We start from the raw sequence: 26,503 nt of genomic DNA, 5'->3' as shown, positions 1-26,503 counted from the left end.
CCACTTCCCCCACCACCTGTCCCCTTTGATAACCATAAGTTTTTCAAAGTCTGTTACTGTTTCTGTTCTGCAAATAAGTTCATTTGTATCCTTTTTTTTAGAGTCCACATATAAGTGATACCATATGATGTGTGTCTCTCACTGTCTGACTAACTTCACTTAGTATGATAATTTTTATGTCCACCAATGTTTCTGAGAATGCCATTATTTCATTCTTTAATATGGCTGAGTAATATTCCATTGTGTATATATATATACACCACATCTTTATGCATTCCTCTGTTGATGGACATTTAAGTTGCTTCCATGTCTCGGCTGTTGTTTATAGTGCTGTAATGAACGTGGGAGTACATGTATCTTTTCAAGTCATGATTTTTCTCTGGATAGATGCTCAGGAGTGGGATTGCTGGATTGTATGATTTTATTTTTAGTTTTTTGAGGAACCTCCATACTGTTTTCCATTGTGGTTGCGCCAGTGTACATTCCCACCAACAGTGTAATGGGGTTCACTTTTCTCTGCATCCTCTCCAGCATTTACTGTTTGTAGACTTTTGGATGATGGCCGTTCTGGCTGGTGTAAGGTGGCACCTCATAGTAATTTTCATTTGCATTTCTCTAATAATTAGTGATGTTGAGCATCTTTTCATGTGTTTTTTGGCCATCTCTATGTCTTTTTTGGAGAAATGTCTGTTTAGATCTTTGGGCCGTTTTTTGATAGGGTTGTTTGTTTTTTGATATTGAGCTGTGGGAGGTGTTTATATATTTTGGAGATTAATCCCTTGTCAGTTGCTTCATTTGCAAATATTTTCTCCCATCCTGTGTGGGTTGTCATTTCATTTTCCTTATGGTTTCCTTTGCTGTGCAAAAACTTTTAAGTTTAATTAGGTCTCATTTGTTTTTATTTTCATTACTCTAGGATGTGGATCTGAGAAGATGTTGCTGCGGTTTATGTCAGAGAGTGTTGAGCCTATGTTTTCCTCTAATAGATTTATAGTATCTGGTCTTACATTTAGATCTTTAATACATTTTGAGTTTGTTTTTGTGTATGCTGTTAAGAGAGTGTTCTGGAGTTCCCGTCGTGGCGCAGTGGTTAACGAATCCGACTAGGAACCATGAGGTTGCGGGTTCGGTCCCTGCCCTTGCTCAGTGGGTTAACGATCCGGTGTTGCCGTGAGCTGTGGTGTAGGTTGCAGACGCAGCTCGGATCCCGCGTTGCTGTGGCTCTGGCGTAGGCCGGTGGCTACAGCTCCGATTAGACCCCTAGCCTGGGAATCTCCATATGCCACGGAAGCGGCCCAAGAAATAGCAAAAAGACAAAAAAAAAAAAAAAAAGAGAGTGTTCCAATTTTATTCTTTTACATGTAGCTGTCCAGTTTTCCCAGGACCCCTTTTTGAAGAGACTGTCTTTCCTCCATGGTATATTCTTGCCTCCTTTGTCATAGATTAATTGACCATAGATGCTTGGGTTTATTTCTGGGCTTTCTATCCTGTCCCATTGAGCTATGTTTCTATGCCACTACATACTCTTTTGATGACTGTAGCTTACCAGGATAGTCTGAAGTCAGGGAGCCTGATTCCTCCAGCTCCATTTTTCTTTTTCAGGAATGCATTGGCTATTTCAGGTCTTTTGTGTCCCATACCAATCTTAAAATATTTTGTTCTATTTCTGTGGGGGGAAAAAAGCCATTGGTAATTTGATGGGGATTGCATTGAATGTATAGATCACCTTGGGTAGTATAGTCATTTTGACAATATTTATTCTTCTAACCCAAGAGCATGGTATATCTTTCCATCTATTTGTGTCATCTTTGATATCTTTCACCAGTGGAGGGTTTTTATTAGGCTAGTTTTCAGAGTACAGGTCTTTTGTCTCTTTAGATAGGTTTATTCTTGGGTGTTTTATTATTTTGATGTGATGGTAAGTGAGAAAATTTCCTTAATTCTCTTTCTGATCTTTCATTGTTAGTATATAGATTTCTGTGTATTAATTTTGTATCCTTCAACTTTACCAAATTCATTGATGAGGTGTTTTTTTTTTTTTTTTTTTTTTTTTTTTTTTGCCATTTCTTGGGCTGCTCCTGTGGCTTATGGAGGTTCCTAGGCTAGGGGTCGAATCAGAGCTGTAGCCACCAGCAATGCAGCAATGCAGGATCCGAGCCGCGTCTACAACCTACACCACCATAGCTCATGGCAATGCCGGATCCTTAAACCACTGAGCAAAGCCAGGGATCAAACCCGCAACCTCATGGTTCCTAGTCAGATTCATTAACCACTGAGCCACGATGGAAACTCTCTCATTGATGAGTTCTAACAGTTTTCTGTCTTTAAGGAACATCTTTAGGATTTCCTAGGTATGGTGTCATGTCATCTGCAAACAGTGATAGTTTTACTTCTTTCTTTCCAATTTGGATTCCTTTTATTTCCTTTTCTTCTGTGATTGCCATGGCTAGGGCTTCCAAAACAATGTTGAATAGAAGTGGTGAGAGCAGACATCCTTGTCTTATTCCTTTTTTTTTTTTCTTTTTTTTTTTCTTTTCAGAGCCACATCTGTGGCCTACGGAAGTTCCCAGGCTAGGGATCAAATTGTAGCTGCAACTGCCAGTCTATACCACAGCCACAGCAACACAGTATATGAGCCGCTTCTGCAACCTCCGCCCCAGCTCACAGCAATGCTGGATCCTTAACCACTGAGCAAGGCCAGGGATTGAACCTGCATCCTCGTGGATATTAGGTTCGTTTTCACAGAGCCACAATAGGAACTCCCATTCTTGTCTTATTCCTGATCTTAGTGGGAATTCGTTCAGCTTGTCACTGTTAAGAATGATGTTAGCTGTGGATTTGTCATATATGGCCTTTATTATGTTGAGGTAGGTTCCCCCTATGCCCACTTTCTGGAGGGTTTTTATTAGAAATGGGTGTTGGATTTTGTCAAAAGCTTTTTCTGCATCTATTGAGAGGATCATATGATTTTTATTCTTCAGTTTGTTAATATGGTGTATCACACCAATTGATTTGTGGATATGATATCCTTACATCCCTGGGATAAATTCCACTTGATCATGGTGTATGATCCTTTTAATATATTGCTGGATTTGGTTTGCTAGTATTTTGTTGAGGATTTTTGCATCTGTGTTCATCAATGATATTGGCCTATAATTGTCATTTTTTGTGGTATCTTTGTCTGGTTTTGGTATCAGGGTGATGGTGGTCTCATAGAATGAGTTTTGGAGTGTTTCTTCCTCTGCAGTTTTTTGGAATCGTTTCAGAAGGATAGGTGTTAGCTCTTATCTAACTTTGATGGAATTTGCCTCTGAAGCCATCTGGTCCTGGACTTTTGTTTGTTGGAAGTTTTTAAATCACAGTTTCCATTTCAGTACTTGTGATTGGCCCATTCATCTTTTCTGTTTCTTCCTGGTTTAATCTTGGAAGATTGTACCTTTCTAAGAAATTGTCCGTTTCTTATAGGTTGTCCATTTTATTGGTATATGTTTGCTTGCAGTAGTCTCTTATGATCCTTAGTATTTCTGTGATGTCCTGATTGTAAATCCTCCTTTTTCATTTCTAATTTTATTGATTTGAGCTCTTTTTTTCTTGTTGAGTCTGGCTAAGGAGTTATCCATTTTGTTGATCTTTTCAAAGAAGCAGCTTTTAGTTTCATTGATCTTTTCCATGGCTTTCTTTGTTTCTATTTCATTGATTTCTGCTGTGATCTTTATGATTTCTTTTCTCCTGCTAACTTTGGGTTTTGTTTGTTCTTTCTCTAGTTGCCTTAGGTGTAAAGTTAGGTTGTTTGAGATTTTTCTGGTTTCCCGAGGTTGGCTTGTATTAGTCTAAACTTCCCTCCTATTTATTTATTTTTTTGTCTTTTTAGGGCCGCACCTGCGGCATATGGAGGTTCCCAGGCTAGGGGCCGAATTGGAGGTGTAGCCACTGGCCTGTGCCACAGCCCACAGAAACATCAGATCCAAGCCACATCTTGGAACTACATCACAGCTCACAGCAATGCCAGATCCTTAACCCACTGAGCGAGGCCAAGGATTGAACCTTCATCCTCATGGATGCTAGTCAGATTCATTTCTGCTGAGCCATGATGGGAACTCCTAAACTTCCCTCTTAGGACTGCTTTTGCTGCATCCCATAGGTTTTGGATTGTTGTGTCTTTGTTGTCATTTGCTTCTAGTTATTTTTACTTTCCTCTTTATTCAGTGATCCATTGGTTTAGTAGCATGTTGTTTAATCTCCACATTTTTGTGTGTTTTGGCAGTTTTTCTCCTTGTTATTGATTTCTAGTCTTATAGCATTGTGGTCAGAAAAAATGCTTGATATGATTTAAGGTTTTTTTTTTAATTTATCAAGGCTTTATTTGTGGTCCAGTATCTGACCTATCCTAGAGAATGTTTCATATGCTGCTTTTGTATAGAATATCCTATAAAATAACTACTAAGTCCATCTGGCCTAATGCATCATTTAAGGCCTGTGTTTCTTTGCTGATTTCCTGTCTGGATGATCTGTCCATTGCTGTAAGTGGGATGTTTAAATTCCCCACTATTATTGTGTCACTGTTGATTTCTCCTTTTAAGGCAATTAGCAGTTGCCTTATACATTGAGGTGCTCTATGTTGGGTGCATATATATTTACAGCTGTTACATCTTGTTCTTGGATTGATCTTTTGATCATTATGTAATATCCTTCTTTGTCTCTTGTAGCATTCTTTAAGTTCTATTTTGTCTGATATGAGTATTGCTACTGCAGCCTTCTTTTGTTTTCCATTTGCATGGAATATTTTCTTCCGTCTGCTGAAGAAATTTCAGTTTGTATGTGTCCTTAGAACCAAAGTAGGTCTTTTGAAGACAGCATATATATGTGTCTTGTTTTTGTATCCATTCAGCCAGTCTGTGTCTTTTGGTTGGAGCACTTAGTCCATTTACATTTAAGGTAATTATTGAGATGTATGTTCTTATTGCCATATTGTTAATTGTTTTGGATTTCTTTTTGTTGGTCTTTTTTCCTACCCATCTTGTTCTCTTCTCTTGTGGTTTGATGACTGTCTTTAGTGTTGTGTTTAGATTGCTTTTTCTTATTTGTCTGTGTGTTTATTGTAGATTTTTGGTTATGAGGTTTTTTTTTTGTTTTGTTTTGTTTTGTTTTTTTTTGTCTTTTTGCTATTTCTTTGGGCCACTTCTGTGGCATATGGAGGTTCCCAGGCTAGGGGTCTAATCGGAGCTGTAGCCACCGGCCTACGTCAGAGCCACAGCAACGCAGGATCCGAGCCGTGTCTGCAACCTACACCACAGCTCACGGCAATGCCAGATCATTAGCCCACTGAGCAAGGGCAGGGACCGAACCCGCAACCTCATGGTTCCTAGTCGGATTCGTTAACCACTGCACCACGACGGGAACTCCTGGTTATGAGGTTTTGATATAGGAGTCTGTATATATACAAGATTATTTTAAGTTGCTGGTCTCTTAATTGCAAATGCATCTCCAGGATCCTGCATTTGTACTCTTGTCTTCTCACGATTTCTGGTTTTGGTAGTATATTTGTGCGTGGATGATTTCCTACCTTTATATGTTTACCTTTAGTGGTAGGCCTTATCATTTGTAATTTTCTTATTTCTAGTTGTGGCCCTTTATTTTCCACCTAGAGAAGTTGTTTTAGTATTTGTTGTAAAGCTGGTTTAGTGATGCTGAATTGTCTTTGCTTTTGCTTGTCCATAAAGCTTTTGATTGCTCCTTCAAATCTGAATCAGAGCCTTACTGGGTAGAGCATTCTTGGTTGGAGGTTTTTTCCTTTCACATACTTTAAGTATATCATGCCGCTCCCTTCTGGCCTGCAGAGTTTCTGCTGAAAAATCAGCTAGTGACCTTATCAGAGTTCCCTTGTATGTTATTTGTTGCTTTTCTCTGGCTACTTTCAATATTGTCTCTCTGTCTTTAATTTTGGTCAGTTTGATTAATGTGTCTTGGGGTGTTCCTCCTTGGGTTATTTTATATGGTAATCATTGAGCTTCCTGGATTTGAGTGAGTGAGTCCTTTCCCATATTAGGGAGGTTTTTGGCTGTTAATCTCTTCAAATATTTTCTCTGGCCCTTTCTCTCTCTCTTCTTCTTCTCTCACCCCTAAAATGCGGATGTTGTTCTATTTAAAGTTGTCCCTGAGTTCTCTTAGACTGTTTTCATTTCTTTTTTCTTCTGTTCCACATGAGTGATTCTAAACAGTATGTCTTCCACCTGGCTTATTCATTCTTCTGCCTCCTGGATTCTGCTATTGGTTCCTTCTAGTGAATTTTTTATTTCATTTATTGTATTTTGCATCTCTGTTTGCTTAATCTTTAAGTCTTCTATTTCTTTGTTCAGAGTTTCTTAAAATTTATCGACCTTTGCCTCCTGCATTTTTCCAAGATCTTGAATTATAGTTACTATCATTTCTCTAAAGTCTCTTCCATGGATGTTGTTAATCTCCAGATCACTTAGCTGTTTTTCTGGGGGGTTTTCTTATTCTTTCATCTAGGACATAGTTATCTGCCTTTTCATTTATATATATCTTTGTGTGGTCACCTTTTTTGCAAGCTATAGGGTTATAGACTCTCTTGCTTCTGATGTCTGCCCCCTTGTTGTAGAAGTTGATTTGGGGGTTTCTTACAAGATTCCTGATGGGAGGCCCTGGTGCCTGCCCACTGGTAGGTGTAACTGATCCTTTTCGCTCTGGTGGGTGGGGTTTTGTTTCTAGGTGTGATTATAGGTGGCTAAATGCCTGGGAGGACTTTAGACAGCCTGTTTGCTGATGGGAGGGACTGTGTTCCCAACCTGTTTGTTTTTTGGCCTGGGGCTTCTCAGCACTGATGGGTGGGGCCAGATTTTTCCAAAATCATCTCATCCAGGGGAGATCACGATGTTGATTGTTCCAGAGACCTCTGCCTCCAATGTCCTTCCCCCATGGTATCTTCCCAGGTGATCCTCCAAGAACCACAGGCAGGTCTTACCCAGATTCCTATGGAGTCTCTGCTTTGCCCTGGGACCCAGTGCACTCAAACACCTGTGTGTGTCCTCCAAGGATGTAGTCTCTGTTCCCCCCAGTCCTGTGGAGCTCCTGCGCACAAGCCCTGCTGGCCTTCAACACCAACTGCCCTGGGGGCTCCTCCTCCAAATGCCAGACCTTCAGGTGTGGGAACCTGAGTGGGGCTCAGAATTCTCACTACTGTGATAGTCATTTTCCAATCTCTGGGTTGCCAACCCAGTGGGTATGGGATTGCTTATATCATGAAAGCACCCGTCCTACCATCTTGATGTGGCTTCTTATTTGTCTCTGGGTGTGGGATATCTTTTTTGGTAGTTTGCAGTCTATTTTGTTGTTCAGCAGTTGGTTGTAATTTTGGTGTTTTTGTGTGAGAAGGTGAGCTTAAGTCCTTCTATTCCACCATCTGAATCTTGTCTCTTCTTCTGAGTTTTTAAGTGGGAAAATGACATGAAGAAGTAATTCTTTAGGAAGTTGGTCTGTGTGATTGGGTCAATAGAATGACTCTTAGTAAGAGGCAGACAGGACAATGAGATGTTAACTGAATTAGTATGGAGTGACCCCAATCTGTGTCCATCGATGCTGAGGGATACAGGGGAAAAGGAATAATCAGAATAAGGAGTTAGTTCATGTAGTACAGTACATTTGTAAGATACTGAAAGACACTGAGTTGATCAATAAGAGGGGGACATTTCAGGATGGCAGGATGGCACAGCAAAGGAAGAGGTTACAAAAGCAAGTTTTATGTGGGGAGAAAGGGGAGAAGTGCCAGCCATCTCCTTTGAGTACTTGGAATGAGGATTTTGAGGAGCTAGTAGTAGGTAAAAAATTTGGTACTGAAAGGAGGAAAACCCTGTACTCATGAGCCACAATATCTCACACATCCCACACTGGTAGAGAAGAGCAAAAGGAGATTACCTCTAGGTGCCTGGTCCTTCCACAGATCCTGGGTAGATTGGGGAGATCCTTTCCATTTCCATGCTCTCCATATTCCTCCTCCTTCTCTGTCTTGGAGCAGCAGATCCTTGAAGATAAGCATAAGCATTAAAAATCTAGATAGGGGAGTTCCCGTCGTGGCTCAATGGTTAATGAATCCGACTAGGAACCATGAGGTTGTGGGTTCAATCCCTGGCCTTGCTCAGTGGGTTAAGGATCCGGCATTGCCATGAGCTGTGGTATAGGTTGCAGATGCAGCTCGGATCTCACTTTGCTGTGGCTGTGGCATAGGCTGGTGGCTACAGCTCTGATTAGACCCCTAGCCTGGGAACCTCCATACGCCATGGGAGCAGCTCTAGAAAAGACAAAAAAAAAAATCTAGATAGGTAATTTTTGCCCATGTATTTCAGCAAAACTTCAGCTGACTTAGAACTAGAGCAGTAGTTCTCAACCAGGGGTGATTTCTACCATCACCATCACCACCCCCATGGGCAATACTTTAAGCCATCTTTGGTTGTCACAACTAGAACAAGAGGTATTATTGGCATATAGTGAGTAGAGGTCAGGGATGCTGCTAAACATCCTACAATGCACAGAACAGCACCCTAAAACAATTATCCAGCCCCCAAAGTCAGTAGTACTAAGGATGAAAAATTCTGAACTATAGAGGTCAGGATGGGCAGTTTATTAGAAATATCCTTGAGCCCACCAGATCTCTTTATCCTAGCTGTGTGTGGGTTGTTCATAATACAAAGTTTCTTTTTTTCTTTTTTAGGGCCTCACCTGCAACATATGAAAGTTCCTAGGCTAGGGGTCAAAATAGAGCTGCAGATGCCAGCCTATGCTACAGCAACAAAGGATCTGAGCCACATCTCTGACCTACACTGAAGCTCACAGCAACGCAAGATCCTTAACCCACTGAGCGAGGCCAGGGATCAAACCTGCATCCTCATGGATACTAGTCGGGTTTGTTACTGTTGAGACAATGGGAACTCTACAAAAAATTTCTAATGACTTCCTCAAGCTCTGATATTGGGAAAGAAGGGCAAATCAGCAGATATTGGTCTTCCAATTTTCTTTGCTTAGTATATATGGTTTCTACTCCAAGAAAAGTTGGTGTTCCTTCATTTTGATTATAGCCTTAGCACTGGCCTAGCAGTTCCTCTTTATTTAATGACTACGACTGAGGGTAGTATATGTGTAAGGCCAAAAAATTTAATTCATTGGGAAAAAATACTCTAGATATCCCTTCTTTCCTCATCCACTCCTTATCTTTTATCCAAAAATAAATTCTGGGAGTTCCCATTGTAGCTCAGTGGTAATGAACCTGACTAGTATCCATGAGGATGCCTGATTGATCCCTGGCCTTGCTCAGTGGGTTAAGGATATGGTGTTGCAGTGACCTGTGGTATAGATTACAGATGTAGCCTGGATCAGGAGTTTCTGTGACTCTGGCAAAGGCTAGCAGCTGCAGCTCTTATTCAACCCCCTAGCCTGGGAACCTCTATATAATACAGGTGTGGCCCTAAAAAGCAAAAAAAAAAAAAAAAAAAATCTGAAGAATTGAGAATTGGTAAAATCACCTGTGACCATGTAGTTGCTCAACTACATCTCTTATCAGTGGATCTTACTCTTCTCCAAGAAAATGATTCTTGCCCCCCAAATCTTGTCATTCTGCATTTCCTCCAACTCCACATCAAAGATTAGAACATCACTTTATATAAAATATGTTTTCAGTTTAGTTAGCAAGCCTCCAGTGTCTCCAAGAAAATACTATACAGCTAGGGGAAAAATGAAAAGACTAAACTAGAATGTGTCTTGAGGGCAGATGATTTCTCATCTATGTAACCCAGTGCCTAGTGAAGTGCCAGGCACATAGTAGGTGTCCAAGAAATATCTGTTCAGTGAATGAACAGAACATGCTGAGACAAGTGAAAGAAACACTAAAGTTTCCATCGATTTACTTCAAAAATGAGAATAAAATAGGCTAAAACCTTGGAGAGATGCTGACTGCTACTTTTAGAGATCGGGAAATTGAGACTGTTACAATGGTACAATATTACTTACTGCAGAGCCGGTATATTAGTATTATTGCAATCCCACATGCTGAGGCTGATATAATAACGGTGAAGAGCAGGAACTGATTAGCAGAAGAGGTTTCTCGTTTAGCTGCTAAGGGAAAAGAATAGTGTCAGCTTTTGTGTGTTTCCAACTGCCTGATATCCATTCTATGCCCTTTATATTGACACAACTTAAAGCATTTTTCACTTCTTTCCCTGGTCAGCCCTCCAAAATGCAGCTTCTAGTTTTCTTGCCTAATTCTTCAGACACATACTTGTGAGCAACTAATACCAGGTGTCAGATATTGAATGTAAAAAGAGAATTTGAATTTTTACATTTACTACATTAAGTTCACATAAAAGAAAATATTCTCGGGAGATACTTTAAAAGTTGTCTTTGTATCTCGTTTCTATAGCTGATATTAATATGTACCACTACTAATAGTTGATGTTGTGTTCTAGATAAACCTTATTTTTCCTTCCAGCCTGTCTTTCCTTCTCCCTTTTAAGATGTCTTCTTAAAACACACACACATGCACACACACACACACACACACACACACACACACACACACACACACCCTCATACACCCTCATAGTAGCTGCCTAAAGCTACAGCAGCCACTCTGCATTCATTTTCAGATACACATTTGCCATCCAGCCTACAGCTTTTGGAAGAATCCTACTCAGGAGTAGCAGCAACACCATTTATTCTTCAATCCCTTTGAGGAACAGTTAGCAACAACATTGGGAGAAAGGCAGTGACACAAAAGGAATATTAGCAGCTCATCCTCTTTTTGTGCGGGGGCGGGGGTCAACTTTTTTAAAATAATTTTTTCTTGAAGTATAACTGATTTACAATGTTGTGTTAATTTCTGCTGTACAGCAAAGTGACTCAGTTATACACATATATACAGTCTTTCTTTCTTTTCTTTTTTTTTTTTAAACAAGTGGCCACACCTATGGCATATGGAAGTTCCCAGGCTAGGGGTCGAGCCACAGCCACTGTAGAAGCAACGCAGAGTAGTTATGTTGTGAGCCACACAGGAAGTCCTATACATTCTTTCTTATATTCTTTTCCATTATGGTTTATCCCAAGATACTCAATATAGTTCTTTGTGCTATGCAGTAGGGACTTATTGTTTATCCATTCTGTATGTAACAGTTTGCATCTACTAACCCCAAACTCTCAATATATCCCTCTCTCCTCCCCCCTTGGCAAGTAAAGTCTGTTGTCTATGTGAGTCTATTTCTGTTTCATAGATATATGCATTTGTGCCACATTTTAGATTCCACATATAGGTGATATCATATGGTATTTGTCTTACTCTTTCTGACTTAATTTCACTTAGTATGAGAATATCTAGTTGCATCCATGTTGCCGCAAATGGCATTATTTCATTCTTTTTTATGGTTGAGTAGTTTTTTAAGGTTGTTATTTTCTGGCTGAGTATGATATATATATATATAATATCAATCCATTCATATATATATCCATCCATATATCATATCTTAATCCATTCATATATATATCATATCTTAATCCATTCATCTGCCTATGGACGTTTAGTTTGTTTCCATGTCTTGACTATTGTGAATAGTACTGCTATGAACATAAGGGTGCCTGTACTTTTTGAATTATAGTTTCATATGGATATATGCCCAGGAGTGGGATTGCTGGGTCATATGGTAGTTCTATATTTAGTTTCTGAGGAATGTCCATACTGTTTTCCATAGTGGTTGTACCAGTTGCATTCCCCCCAACAGTGTAGGAGGGTTTCCTTGTCTCCACACGCCCTTCAACATTTGTTATTTGTAGACTTATTAATAATAGCCATTCTGACAGGTGTGAGGTGGTATCTCATTGTAATTTTGCTTTGCATTTCTCTAATAATTAGCAAGTTGGCAGCTCATCCTCTTCCAATTTCTTGAGAATCACTTACAAGTAAATATTGAACATTTACTAAAGTACTGTTGCTCATTTTTCTCATTACAAGTCTTGTGGATAAATTTTGGTCTTTAGCTTATTGGACTTCTCATCAACATTTGGCTCAGTGGACACTTTTCCTCCTGGGACTTCTATGACACCAAATTCTTCTGTTTGTTTTGACTCAGTTTTTTTTTGTAGGCCTTTGTTTCTCTTCTTGTTCTTTAAATATCGTCTCCCATGATTCTGTCCATGGTCTCATTATCCTCTCACTGGCCCTGGTAATCATGGTGATCTCATTTACACCCAAGGTTGGAAACACCAGCTAATTTCTAAATCTGTTTATCATATTTCTGATCTCATTTCTGAGCTCCAAATTAGTATTTCTAGCTGCCAACTAGACGGTTGGATCCCAGCATCTCCACTTGATTAAAATTGAACTCAGTATGTGTATTCTTTCCAAAGCATATCTCCTATTTGTATTCTCCCATTTCAGTGAATGGCAGCACCATCAGTGACCCAAGTTAAAGTGAAGGCTTCCCTTTGTTCTTGCTGCCCAGTATCTCCCACTGACTCTCTGTTCTATATTGAGAATATCTCTGCAACCAATTCCTTTTCTCCAGATCTCTTGTGGCAACTGCCTTAGTTAAGATTTTTCTTAACTCCCACCTGGTAGCCTCCATACTAGGCTCTTTGCCTCTGGTTTTCTAGGCTCTGATAATTCTTCCACATTCTGCCACGGTAATTATTATAAAAACGCACATTTGACCATAGAACACCTACTGCTTAGTGACTAGGGAAAGTTGTTTTTTAATATTCTCTAAAATACCAGATTGCATGGGGACATCAAGTGATTACCAGGGTTGGCCTTTGCAGACCAGAATGACACCCAAAATAACAAAGAAGCTCTTGCTATTATCCTGGGAGTCTAGACGTTTCACAGGTTCCAACTCCTGACTTCCTCTCAGAGGCCAGTCCTCATCCATCCTCAAGCCTCAATCAGCCTAGAAAGAAGGTATGTGTTTAGGGGAAAGAAGGAGGAACCACGCAGCAAACACACTCTGTTATAATGCCAATTAGGAACCTAGTAATGTACCACAGCCATATGTGCACATCTAGCTCTTTAGCCTGAGTAGGACTCCCTGATTCATCCCTTCTCCACACACACACACACACCTTCCAGTACATCAAGGGTTAACAAATTGGGTAGGTCTAGGCTAAAAGAACCATAGACCCGATATTTAATTAATAAATTTGGGGTTAAGAGTAGGTATTTATATATAGTAAAGCTTTACTCACATTGACTTACAACGTTTCTATGAACTATACACCTAATTTACATTTGCTTATGCAGTCAGCCCTTGGCCTCCCACAAATGCATTATTTGCTTTTGACTCTAAATGACACCTATAGTACTGTTAATGAGACTTGAAGTATTTAAAGCTCTCTAACCATATAGCACCTACCAAGATGCTTGGTATGTGATAACTACTTAATGAAAGACTGAATGAAAGAAGGAATGATTAAACACATACTATTGATGATCTCCATTAGTCATTGTGAATATAGACCAAATAGGGCAAAGAGCTAATATTTGAATTATACTGAAAAGGGATACTGTTTATTCTTATCATGAAGTAAAAATTGAGAGAAGGCATAATAGGTAAAAGACAATAAAGCTGGGCAGTCTAAATCATCCCTAAATACTAGCTTCATTCTTTTATTTAAAAGACCACATTCTGTTTCCTATAAGTTAACAAACCATAGTGCACAGGCCAAACCTGGTCTACTACCCATTTTTTAAATAACGTTTTGTTGGAACACATGTAACTTGATTTGTGTCTTGTCTATGGCTTCTTTCATGCTGTAACAGCAGAACTGAGTTGTTTCCAGAGATCATATGACCTGTAAAGACCAAGGTCTTTATTATCTGGCCCTTCCTGAAAATTTTTGTCAACCCTTTCCTAGAATATCATATGTATTCATATTCCAAATATAAATAATGTCTAAAATAAAATATAATTAAAGCTGTTCTTACTATTGTGTATACTACTCTCTACCTTATGGTAAGTAGAAAATTGGTTAAATAATATATGAATAAGGAGTTCCCGTCGTGGCGCAGTGGTTAACGAATCCGACTAGGAACCATGAGGTTGCGGGTTCGGTCCCTGCCCTTGCTCAGTGGGTTAAGGATCCGGCGTTGCCGTGAGCTGTGGTGTAGGTTGCAGACGCGGCTCGGATCCCGCGCTGCTGTGGCTCTGGCGTAGGCCGGTGGCTACAGCTCCGATTCAACCCCTAGCCTGGGAACCTCCATATGCCGCGGGAGCAGCCCAAGAAATAGCAACAACAGCAACAACAACAACAACAGACAAAAAAGACAAAAAAAAAAAAAAAAAAGAATAAAATGACAATGTTGAATCAATAAAACTATCTTTACTGTATGATTCAAACTTCAATTTTTTTAAGGTCATTCCTATGGCATATGGAAGTTTCCAGACTAGGGGTTGAATTGGAGCTGCAGCTGCCAGCCTCCACCATAGCCATAACAACACAGGATCTAAGCCACATCTGCGACCTACATAGCAGCTCACGGCAACACCGGATCCTTAACCCACCGAGTGAGGCCAGGGATCGAACCTGCATCCTCATGGATACTAGTCAGGTTCATAACCCACTGAGCCATAACAGGAACTCCCTCAAACTTCATTTTTATAAGATTTTTAGAATACATTAAAAGATGAGTTTGGACTGTTAATAAAATCATGTCAAAATTTGGCTTATATTTGAACTTATTTTCCCCTCAAATTTTATCTACCTACTGAGAAAAATAAAGAATCCACTCAAGATGAAAAAATCTAGAGTAAATCATTCACTAGGATGAACTACTAGGCCTCTACTACAAGCCAAGAGGAAAATGTAAAATATGCAATACATAACATATTACACTCGATTTTATTTTTTTTACTATGCAGCCACAAAGCATATATTTATAAGTGGGGCTGGGGGGTAGGGAGAGGCCTGGTGGTCCTCCATATATAATCAGCCGAACAAGTTAGAAAAAAATGTATTTCAAGTATCTGAGTTCTTCTCTAATAACCCATTACAAGTTTAATATGCATAAATTTATTTATTTATTTATTACTTTTAGGGCTGTACCCGTGGTATATGAAGGTTCCTTATGCTAGGGGTTGAAACAGAGCTACAGCTGCCAACCTACCCCACAGCTCACGGCAACGCCAGATCTTTAACCATGGAGCAAGGCCAGGGATCAAACCTGCAACCTCATGGTTACTAGTCAGATTTGTTTCTGCTGTGCCACAATGGGAACTCCTTAATATGCATAAATTCATATAAGCCCAACTTTTTTTCATTTTCAGATGATTTTACCTCTTGGGCAAAGAAAATTCTATAAGTTTACTATATGTGGGGTAAAATATTTAGTCATGGTATTTGGTCAAAAATTACCACTTTTTTTAGGCATTGTCTTCAAGTAGTTTGTTGTTTACCTTCTTTACTTGTCTTGTTTCTGAATGGGCCAGTAGTTCTTAAAAGGCACATTCACCCACAAAAGACAATGTTTTGACATCATGGGACAGCGGGGAGAGGGCCCCCAAAATGAAAGTGCCAAGGACCAGAGAGCAAGTCTAAAGGACAAATTTTAGTGCTTTCAATAACAATATTGTTACAACTTCCTAAGATGATTTGATGGCTAATATTTATTTGGATGTGCCCACAGCATGTGTAAATTCCTGAGGCAGGAATCGAACCCACGCCAAAGCAGCAACCCAAGCTGTATAGCAGTGACACCAGATCCTTAACCCACTGCACCTGGGTTAAGGATTTGGAACTCCCTGAATGTCTAAATTTTAGAATATTCATCAAAGGAAATTCGTCTAGTAACATTATGTTGAACCTTGTACCGTGACCTTAATAAGTCACAGTAACACTGTATTATCATTTTATTTGCATGTCTAAAAATACTGCAGAAAGTACTGAGTTGATATACACAGTTCTGAAATGTATCTGGCTGAGTAATTTTCTTTTTAGTTTCTCCACACCAGAAACTCCTTGGGATAACGTCACTTACATTTTTGCCAGTTGAAGGTCTGTGACACTGTTAAGCCTCCATACTTGACAAGACACATGAAGCTGTGGTTGCCTGTCACATTGAAATCCAGTTCACTGCTAATCATGTAGAGCTCAGTTTCAGGATCTTGGGAAAGCATCGTGTTGGTAGCATTTAATTCTTCTCCATTTTCCAACCAGGAGAGGTGAGGCTCTGGAAAACCTCCAGAGGTTGAGCACCTTATCCTTTTGATGTTAGGAGATGGATTTCCAAGGGCAGTAATACTAGGCACAGGAAAGTCAGCTGAAGAAAGAACAAGGATGTAAGTACATATCATTACATATTTGTCAGTGTGTGTTTATATTTTTAATACCAAACTTTAATAATCATAAAATATAATTTGCAACTTCCCATAATTCATTAATAGTTACGTATAATCCAAAAATATAGTTTCCTATAAGTTGGACTGTGTTGTTTATCCATTCTATATATAATAGCTTGTATCTGCTAACCCCAAACTCCCAATCCCCTCCCCCTTGGCAGCCACAAGTCTGTTCTCTACATGTTTTAGATTCTACATATAAGTGCTGTCATGTATTTGTTTTTCTCTTTCATTTCACTTAGTAATTCTCCATCACTTTTGATGGAGGTAGGAGGGCACTTATTAAAGGAAGAAGTGGGTTCATGTGCATAAATATTGACATAGTATTTGCATTTGTAAGAGGTGAAGAAAAAAATAATAGACATTTATTGAGCTCTTAAAGCTTGTTAGGACATTATCTCATTTCATCTTTACAACAACCTAGAGGCCGTAGATCAAAAGAGGTCAAATTCAGTAATTTCATATGATTTAACCTCATACGATGTCCATTTTATAAAAAATCAAATTGAGGTCTAGAGAAATCATAACCAATAAGTGACAGAACTTGAATTCAAGTTTTTCTGATACCAGAGCCTTCCCTTCCCTGCCTTTTCCTTTCTGTTTCCTTCCTTTCTTTTACTTTTTTCTTTCCATTCTTCCTAATACCTGAGGAATATCTGCTCTATTTTATGTATTCGTTTATTAATTCATACTATGCTAAACACTTGGGAACCCACCCTCCAACTTGAGAACCAGAACATTGACAGTAACTTAGGTAAATCTACTTGTGCGGTCTTAATTTTGCCATCTCCCTACTTCCTGTACCTGAGGTAACACTAAAGTTTATTTAGCATTACTGTGCTTTTCCCAAAGTAGTCTTTAATCATATAAACCATATGCACTTCTGTCCAAATTGTATATTATTGAGCCTGTAATCTCAACCACTGTACTTTACTGATTCCCTTGCTATTCTGATATGCCTTACGAGGACAGGGAGGCCTTCCTGATCTTCCTCCAGGGTATTTGAGACACTCTTTCACTTGTGTATTTGACCCCCAATAAGATACCCAAGCAAAGCATGATGAAATGACTGCAGAGAACACAGGAAACCACTCCCCTCACCGCTTCCTTACTTATTGTTAGGCTTAAAGAATTTTTACTTCTTAGCATGAATGTGGAGAACCAGTTCCTCCCATACTTCCTCTCATATAGTTAGTTTCCAGAATTCAGAGTCTCACAGAGAGAAGTAGTATGGCATAGTGGTCATCAAGGGCAGGTTTTAAAACCAGTTTTACCTTTTAATCCTGGACCAATTTCTTAACGACTTTTAGTTTTAGTTTGCTCATCTGTAAGATGAGGAAAATAATACCTGCCTCCCAACATTCTAAGAATTAAATGACATCATTAATATAAATCACATAGAACAGAGCCTGACACACAGGACGTTAGTTAATAGACTCATGTGGGTCTTAAATTTGTCCTCCCTTAGATGAGTTCCCTTATTTGAATCAAGTTTTTAGGTGAAAGCTTCCGGGACTGCCTGGTGGCAGCATGAGTAATTGTGATAGGAGAAGTTAGGGCAAGTGATAACTGCCAAGAAAAGGAAAAACCTGGATTTGGTTGGGGATAGAGTCACCTTTCTTTTTTGAATCAACCTTGTTCCTAAATTAAGTTTGACATTTTCCTTGACATTTTTAGTTGACATTATTATTTCCTACTCCTTTAATTTATCCTATAAGATCAAATCATTATACTTGTAGCTGACATCAAAAATATTCACTTTGTTGGAGTTCCTGTTGTGGCTCAGTGGGTTAAGAACCTGACTAGTATCCATGAGGATGTGGGTTTGATCTCTGGCCTCACTCAGTGTGTTAAGGATCCAGTGTTGCTGCAAGCTGCTGTGTGGCTCGGATCTGGCATTGCTGTGGATGTGGCTTAGGCCAGCAGCTGCAGCTTCGATTCAACCCCTAGCCTGGGAATTTCCATATGCAGTGGGTACGGCCCTAAAAAGAAAAAAAAAAAAAAAGAATATTCTCTTTGTTTCTTACAACATCAGTAAGTCATAACTTGGAATAACAAACCCAAGGAACTCATATCCTAATTATGATTCATGTTCATTTCTGTGCTCCACTTTTCCAAGAAACATTTAACCACATGAATGCCACTAATGGAGTCCCCACTGTGGCGCAATGGGTTAAGAATCCGACTTCCGAGACTCCTGTCACTGTGGAGGCACAGGGTTCAATCCCCAACCCAGCACAGTGGGTTAAAGGATCCTATGTTGCCGCAGCTGTGACAAAGGTCACAACTGCGGCTCAGATTCGATCCCTGCTCCGGGAACTTCCATATGCCACGAGTACAGCCATAAAACATTAATTTAAAAAATAAAAATAAATTTGGGAGTTCCTACTGTGGCACAGCAGGATTGAGGATTTCTCTGCAGTGATTCAAGCCCCTGCAAGGGCATGGGTTTTATCACTGGTATTTCCATAAATACGCGGCCAAAAAGAGAGCAAAAATCAAACAAAAAAAGAATCCCACTAATACTATTGTACTAAAAATATTTTCAAGGTCTGGCTGGGCTTAGAACCACTTAAGCTCTGTCTCATATCCCTTCTATAAGGTGATCTGCTTACAGTATCAGCTCCTAAGCCCTTGCAAGTCTGTGAACCATCAAAGAATCACTCCTTTGTATTTCATTTTAATCAATGAACTCGAATTTTCACCACTCTTAATGGGTAGGTTAAGAATATCTTATTAGGAAATGAAAGGGTACACATGTTTCACAAAGGTAAAAATCTTCTAACCTAGTTAATCTGTTAACTAGTGTAGCTAGTTTCTCAAATGTGCTGCTTCATGGAGGTTTTCTTCCATCGATGTTATGCTGCTATAATATCACTTAGCAGTCTTAGGCAGATGTAGAGAAACCCATCTAGCCCATTTAGCCTGAGACTTTCCCATATTAGCACTGAAAACCTCATGTTTGTGGAAACCCCTCCATCCTTAGCAGAATCGGACAATTGATCACTTTGGCCAAATGAGAGACTGTTTCTCAAACTAAGATCCTCAGCAGTAGCAGGCATCACCAGGGAGCTTGTTAGAATTTGAATTTGGGAGTTCCCGTCGTGGCGCAGTGGTTAACGAATCCGACTAGGAACCACGAGGTTGCGGGTTCGGTCCCTGCCCTTGCTCAGTGGGTTAACGATCCGGCGTTGCCGTGAGCTGTGGTGTAGATTGCAGACTCGGCTCGGATCCCGTGTTGCTGTGGCTCTGGCGTAGGTCGGTGGCTACAGCTCTGATTAGACCCCTAGCCTGGGAACCTCCATATGCCGTGGGAGCGGCCCAAGAAATAGCAACAACAACAACAACAACAACAACAAAAAAAAGACAAAAGAATTTGAATTTGCACTTTAACAACATCCACAAGTCATGGGCACCCTATCATTTTGGAAGTGCTATTCTAATTGGAAAAAACAGAATTGGTTCTGGATCTAGTTAAGCAAGCAAAGTTGCCCTTTTTGTCTTCCCTTACCCGATTTTGGTGCCCCACCCCACTTTTTGAGGGCCTCAGTACTCCCACGTAGCCCCTTTAGCTGTCCTTGGTCTCCCTCTATAATCTGCTACTAGGGCCTCCCCTCCCTGAAACTCTGCCTCTTCTCCCTCTTCAATTCTCTTTTTTATATTTCTATCAAAATGTCCATGTCCTGAGTCTACTTCTCCCTGGATATGCTGTTGGGGGACTACCTATCTAACGTATTTAACTAATACAGGCTAATATGTCTGTGGTGCCATCTCCCCTAGGAAACACATTTTCATCTTTCACAAGAAATCCTGTAGGGGAGAAATGCTGAAACTAGGAGAGGATTCTTGGAATGGATGCTGTTCAGAATTTTGGAGAAGGCAGGCTTCTCAGAGCCCCTCACATCCCACCACCACATAATCATCTGCTCTCTCCATGGGTAGGGAACACACAGAGTGAAGTTTAAGATAATTCCATGTAGCTTTGGCTTACCACCTAAATTTTGGGTATGATCTGGATGTTACAGCTAAAGACTCAACATAGCTGAAGACCAAAGCAGGGAAAAACAATGAAGAACTCACTAAGGATCCATTTAAGTTAACTGTTATTAAGGTTTATTATTTTTTGTTAAAAGGATTGGTTTCCACTAAAGGCTTTAAGTGCCCAAGAAGAAAAAGAAATGTGTTTAAATTCCAGATATGAGGGAATGACCCAGGGCAGCCATTTCTCAACAAGGGCTTAGGCTATATCAGTGTTCTGTAGAAGTATCACCTGTGATTAAGTCAAGCCTTCTTCCTACCCTGTCCATCACAGTTCTCCAACATCTAACTTTGTGGGAATGACCATTAGATGAGAGCTTCAAATATGTAATAAATATAATAGTACAAAGGCCATAGTAATAACCATGCAAATACTATTTGAAAAATATTTATGCCTGCATTGCTCTATGCCTTCCAACATACTTAACAAGAAAATATTACTGGATCAAGTACAGTTAATAGTACAGCCACATCAAACCAAATGTGTCCCTTTATGATTCAGAAGGCACTTCAGATCATTTTAGTGCCTCAAAATGACTGAATTTTCATCAACTTGAATTTTCAAACTGCAAGAAATGCAACTAATGGATATTTCCAGGACATCCTGAGAAAACAGTGTTTATAATAAAACTAGAGACTCAACCCTAAGAAATGAAATGAGATACAATCCTCTTTGGTAAAATTTCTGCTTAAATCAATATGAGTATATCCTTAAGGGCATCAAGATTCTGCCAGCTTATTATAAATCAGAAAGTCCCACTGACCTTTGACCATTAACTTCACCGAAGTCAGGTGCTCCAGCTTATAAGACCCTCTCTCCCGCTTCTGAACAACACAGGTGTAGGTGCCATTGTCTGACAGGCGCAGAGCCAGGATCACAATGCAGAGGTTATTGGTGACATCAGTGAAGGTGCGGTTCTCATACTTGGGCCACACCTTCACTTTTCCAGACATGACAGCCAGCACCATTTCATTATCCTTTTGCCAGTATATTCGGACTCTAGTCAGTTCTTCAGTGGATATGTTGTAATCACAGGATAGCACTGCTATTTCTTTCACTGTTTTGGTCACCTGAACGATGCCTATGGAGAGGCAAACAGAACAAAATTTTAAACCTATTAAATATAGATGCCCGCACAAGCAGGAATTCAGATTTGGTAGTAACATAATTCGGAGTATTATATCTAGTAACTAAGTAGGATCAGCGTGTTCAGGTTTTTTAATCCCCAGTGCTCTTTCCTTCCATTTAAAAAACTGTAGTTAGAAAACATAAATTTTACCATCTTAACCCTTTTTAAACATACAGCTCAGTAGGTCAAGTATATTTACATTTGTTGTGCAACAGAGCTCCAGAACTTTTCCATCTTGTGAATCTGCAACTCTGTATGCATTAGACAATTCCCCTTTCCCCCCGCTCCAGCCTCTAGTAACTACCACTCGACTTCCTCTTTCTACAAATTTTACTGTTTTGAATACCAAATATAAGTGGAATCATGCAACATTTGTCTTTTTGTGACTGGCTTATTCCACTCAGCCTAATGCCCTCAAGGTTCCTCCTTGTTTTGCATGTGTCAGAATTTCTTTCCTTCTTAAGGAGTGATAATGACGATAATGACTGATATTCCGTTTATCTGTCCATGGACAATAAGGGAGTAGACACACTAGTCCCCAAAGAAGGACTTTAGTCCTAGGATATGAATACCAATTATGGGTTTGATGATGCTCTCAGTTCCACTGGGATAGGGAAGTCAGAGTTAAGGAATGTGAAATTTTGCAGGAATTTCCTTGACCATTCATTTCGGTGGCCTTATTTTATAGATGAGGAAATTACACCCAGGAAAAGAAACTGTCCCAGTTTTACAGAGAATTTTTGGGGCCACTCTCCTTGTTTACTAGTTTCCCCAGTTCTAGGCCCCAAACTAGGATAAGTAAGTTCTAGGATAAGTAAGCCAGCACTGCCTGCCCCTATCTGGGTCCCATCACTGAATTCTTTTGCTTTGAGAAACAATCCTTTTCCTTCCAAGCCTGGCTTGATCCCATGACACCAGGCCGAAATAACTCTCCTCAATTCTCAGCTGACAGGGCCCAAGTTATCCCTCTGGACCATTCCTTCTCTCACTAGCTGTCCTAAATGGATGGCTATCCTGTCTTCAGCTCTCTTGGCTATCTGCAATCCATGCAACAGGTTACCCTACAACCTAGTTTTGCTAGATGCTCCTTATTTAAAACATTTGTCCACTTCCTATCAGCATATAGCAGAAATATTAACATTTCAGCCTCCAAACTCCATCTCTTTATTAGCTCCTAAGCACTCCTCAGCAGCACCAAAATCTGTCAGACTTTTTTTTTTTTTTTTTTTTTTCTGATTTTTGGGTTTAGAAGGCATGGTAATTTTTCCTATGCTTTGCTTGACCTAAAAGCAGAGTCTCTCTAAAGCCCAAGCATTTTCACTGCTGGCCACGCTCCACACTCCCCAGTGCTGCCATGCTGCATCTTCCCTTCCGGATCCTCCATAGCCCCCCTACTGAACCCCTGGAGAGGCCCATATCTCACTAGGATAGGGATCTCATTTCCAGGCCCTCTCCTTGGACAGCAGAATCACAGACACTAGCATCTCTCCATCTCACCAGCCCCTCTTCCAGCCTCCTTCAAACTGGATGTGGCCCCACCACACCATTTAGGAAAAGAGTTTTGTGATGGTGGGTATTTTCACAGCAGTGTGAAGTACTCAGAGTGATCTAAGGTGCTTCTTTCTGCAGTTGTGCTGAATGTTGCCAGCCTAGATTTAGGGACTATAACTGAAAACTGAAAAGGGGGAAATAAATGAAAAGATATACTTGAGGGGAGCATACAATAGCTAACAAATTCCCTTTAAAAAGAGAAATGACGGAGTTCCCATCATGGCTCAGTGGGTAACGAATCCAGCTAGGAACCATGAGGTTGCAGGTTCGATCCCTGGCCTTGCTCAGTGGGTTAAGGATCCGGCGTTGCCGTGAGCTGTGGTGTAGGTTGGAGACGTGGCTCAGATACCGAGTTGCTGTGGCTCTGGCATAGGCCAGCGGCTACAGCTCCGATTACACCCCAGCCTGGGAACCTTCATGTGCCACGGAAGCAGCCCTAGAAATGGCAAAAAGGCAAAAAAAAAATAAGAGATAAAAAGAGAAATGAGGAGTTCCTATCCTGGCTCAACAGAAATGAACCTAACTAGTATCCATGAGGACTCAGGTTCAATCCCTGGCCCCGCTCAGTGGGTTAAGGACCTGGTATTGCCCTGAGCTGGGGTGTAGGTCACAGACATGGCTCAGATCTGGCATTGCTGTGAAAATTGTGGCGTAGGCTGGCAGCTGTAGCTCCAGTTTGACCCATGGCCTAGGAATTTCCATGTGCCACACCTGCAGCTCTTAAAAAAAAAAGAGTGAGACAATGAAAGCAGAATGATATATATGCAGAAGGTGAATGGACTATGGATTCCTATTGACTTGGGTTCTCATCCCAGCTCAGCCACTTACCAATTAACCTGTTTCCTCATCTGTAAAAGCAGTACAAGGCGTGCCTCTCAGGATCATTATAAAATTACATTCAAATTAAATGATATCAATGGAAAGTCCTTACTACATGGCAGATCTTCCATAAGAGTTTCCTTTCCTCTCTCTTCCTCCTTTGACTCATACCCTCTGGTCACTTTCATGTCACTCAAGGGTTATGTCAGACATGTAGAATGCTGCTCTTGCTATAGGCCATGACAGAAAGCAGCTTACTCATCTGCAGTCCTAAATAACAGGGTCTTCCCTATGCTGTCTTTGTTCCCACTCAAAAAGAATCCAGAATTTCTAACTGATTTTGACATGTGATAATATTAGCAAAAAGAAATCTTAATTGAAAGTGAGTTAATTTCAATGATGGTTCTCAAGGAGTTTTTGTCCAGCCAGCTGAGGAGAAGTGTGGGTGTTTCTCTAAAGGTCAACAGCAAACCATCAATGGACTCTTCAACGTTCCTATGTGAGATCCCCTCACCAAAAGCTGGTGCTGAGGAAGAACCAGACTGAAAAGAGGAACCAAAAATCTTCTGGGCAATTCCCGCTAGGACCTGGCTTCCATGCTCAGGGACTCTGCTACATGCAGTTACAAGAAAACAATTTTGTTTACTTCAGTGGTTCTGGACGGGAACATCAGGTCTCAGCATTAATGCCTCAATAGTTTGCTTTGCCCTTTTACAGTCGGGCCTAGCACCTAGCTAACAAAGTGGGCTGAGGTTTCTACGAGGGAATACAGGTAAAACCTTACATGGTACCAGGCCCACAACAGGGACCATTCTCTACCCCAGACATCCACCCAGCCACATCTCTTGCTTCTTCAGAGAAGGTGTCCCTTTGTGGTAAAGCCTTCTCTGACTCTCCCTAACCAGTACCATCCTCCCTGACCCCATCCATCCTGCCATTTGTTAGTCCCTTGCCCTGATTTATTTCTGTTCAAGCTTGTCTCCAGCTGCCATATATCTGTTGTAGTCACTTTGGGGGCCATGAGAAAAGAGCCTTATCTGTTTTGTTTGTTGCCACACCTGCAGAACCTACAATAGGGCCTGGCCCGTAGTAGGTGCTCCGTAAATATTTGTTGATTTCCTGACTAGGCCTTAGGAGATGAGATCTGATTCCACCTGCTGTGTATTAGAATCAAAACCTTTAACAAGTTGATTAACCTCCTTGAGCCTCAGGTATAATTTCTGCAAAATGGGCATAAAACTGTCTCTCTGATTTACCCCGCATAATTACTATGGGATTATATGACACCCAGATGTAAAGTGTTTTGTTTATGGTAAAATGCTATGCAGATTTTTTTCACGGGCAGAAATGAAGGCGACCCTGCTCATCTCTCATGCATATATGCAAGCTGCCCCACCCGCACAACACTCTGGGCACACCTCACAGTTTAAGTCCCCAGCCCCTGACTTTCCTGACCCCTTTGCCAGCTTCCTGCCCTGACCACTTCAACTCCCCCCCCCCCCCGATAACCACCCCCCAGGAGAGGGAGCTTTTGCCAACAACTGTAGAGTCTTCCCTAGCCCCTGCAAACTGGAGGAGGCAGTGTGAACACAGTGGCCTGGCCACAGCAACCCTCCCCTGCCCCCACAGAGCTGAACCTCAGCAGAGGTCAGCAGTGCAGCACCACCACTTCTCATAAAAAAGAATCAGGGATACACAGCAGCTTATATGACTGTGTGCTGTGATGTAAGTTATCTCACTGAGGACTTAGGCGTGCTTTTTAAATAAAGGTTTTTCCTGATTCTAAAAGAAACGCATACTAAATTTAGAATGAAGAATACAGAAAAACCTAAAAGTCATCTATAATCCCATAGCCTGAATATTTACTGCTAAGGGTCTGTGTGACCTTTAACACAATGGAAGTGACCTTTTTGGACCCTTCTATGTGCTTTTGATTAAGTGAACAGCATCCACAGGGTTTGTGTGGGCCCTGGACTCAAGGAGGTAGAGGTTTGTGCTCTCCAGCAGCTGACTTATTTAAGACTTGTCACCTGATTTTTACATTGCTCCCAACTTTCTCTTCCCCATGGACCCAGCCTATATACTCTATAAATCTAATCCTTACTTTTGTGTGTCTCTCTAAACAATTTATGTTTAAAATGCTCGAGAACTTGAACAGCTGATATCACAGTAGTCGGAGCCCAGGCCAGCAGCATTCAGACAGAACATGACAGTGGGGAAGAGGCTGTGTTTACAGCGGCTCTCTGAGGACACTCTTTTCCTCTAGCTCCATGTTCTTCATGCCACAGACTCACAGGCCAACATCTTTCCTGTATCCTTTACCTACTCCTATCAAAGGCCACTCCCCTCCCTTTAGAACCATGTCTCCCTGAAAGGACCCCAGCTCTGAGGAAAAGTTACCTATGTCAGACCCTCAGCCTGACAGCCATCAGTTTCTGGAGCACATGGGTCCAGTGTTTCTGTTTCTAAGACAAAATTAGAAGTGGAGAGAAGACCAACCAGTCTTCCCTGTGCCGGAAAGAGAAGTCTTCTATCCTGGGCAGCAGTGGCTGGGGATAGGTGGAAGTGCAGCTTCCCTAT

At 40.7% G+C, this 26,503-nt stretch overlaps 1 protein-coding gene across 6 annotated transcripts in view; it reads right to left on the bottom strand.

The window, feature by feature from the left end:
* CD80 (CD80 molecule) overlaps positions 1-26,503 on the bottom strand; it is a 35,552-nt gene that overhangs the window by 3,761 nt on the left and 5,288 nt on the right. Inside the window, 5 exon segments of one of the 6 annotated variants that reach the window (NM_214087.1) lie at positions 6,107-7,596; positions 7,933-8,038; positions 10,018-10,122; positions 16,025-16,306; positions 21,188-21,505. In NM_214087.1, the coding sequence (NP_999252.1) occupies positions 7,935-8,038; positions 10,018-10,122; positions 16,025-16,306; positions 21,188-21,505 (809 nt within the window). In that variant the 3' untranslated portion in view covers positions 6,107-7,596; positions 7,933-7,934. 6 annotated transcript variants of the gene reach the window in all.

The sequence above is a fragment of the Sus scrofa genome, chromosome 13 (genome assembly GCF_054392235.1).
Source record: "Sus scrofa isolate SSC_HxYL_T2T_F1_AM1 chromosome 13, Sscrofa_HxYL_maternal_Yorkshire_Landrace_v2.0, whole genome shotgun sequence".
NCBI classification, from domain to species: Eukaryota; Metazoa; Chordata; class Mammalia; order Artiodactyla; family Suidae; genus Sus; species Sus scrofa.
The sequence above is the reverse complement of the archived record's forward strand: the minus strand, read 5'-3'. Positions and strand labels throughout refer to the sequence as shown.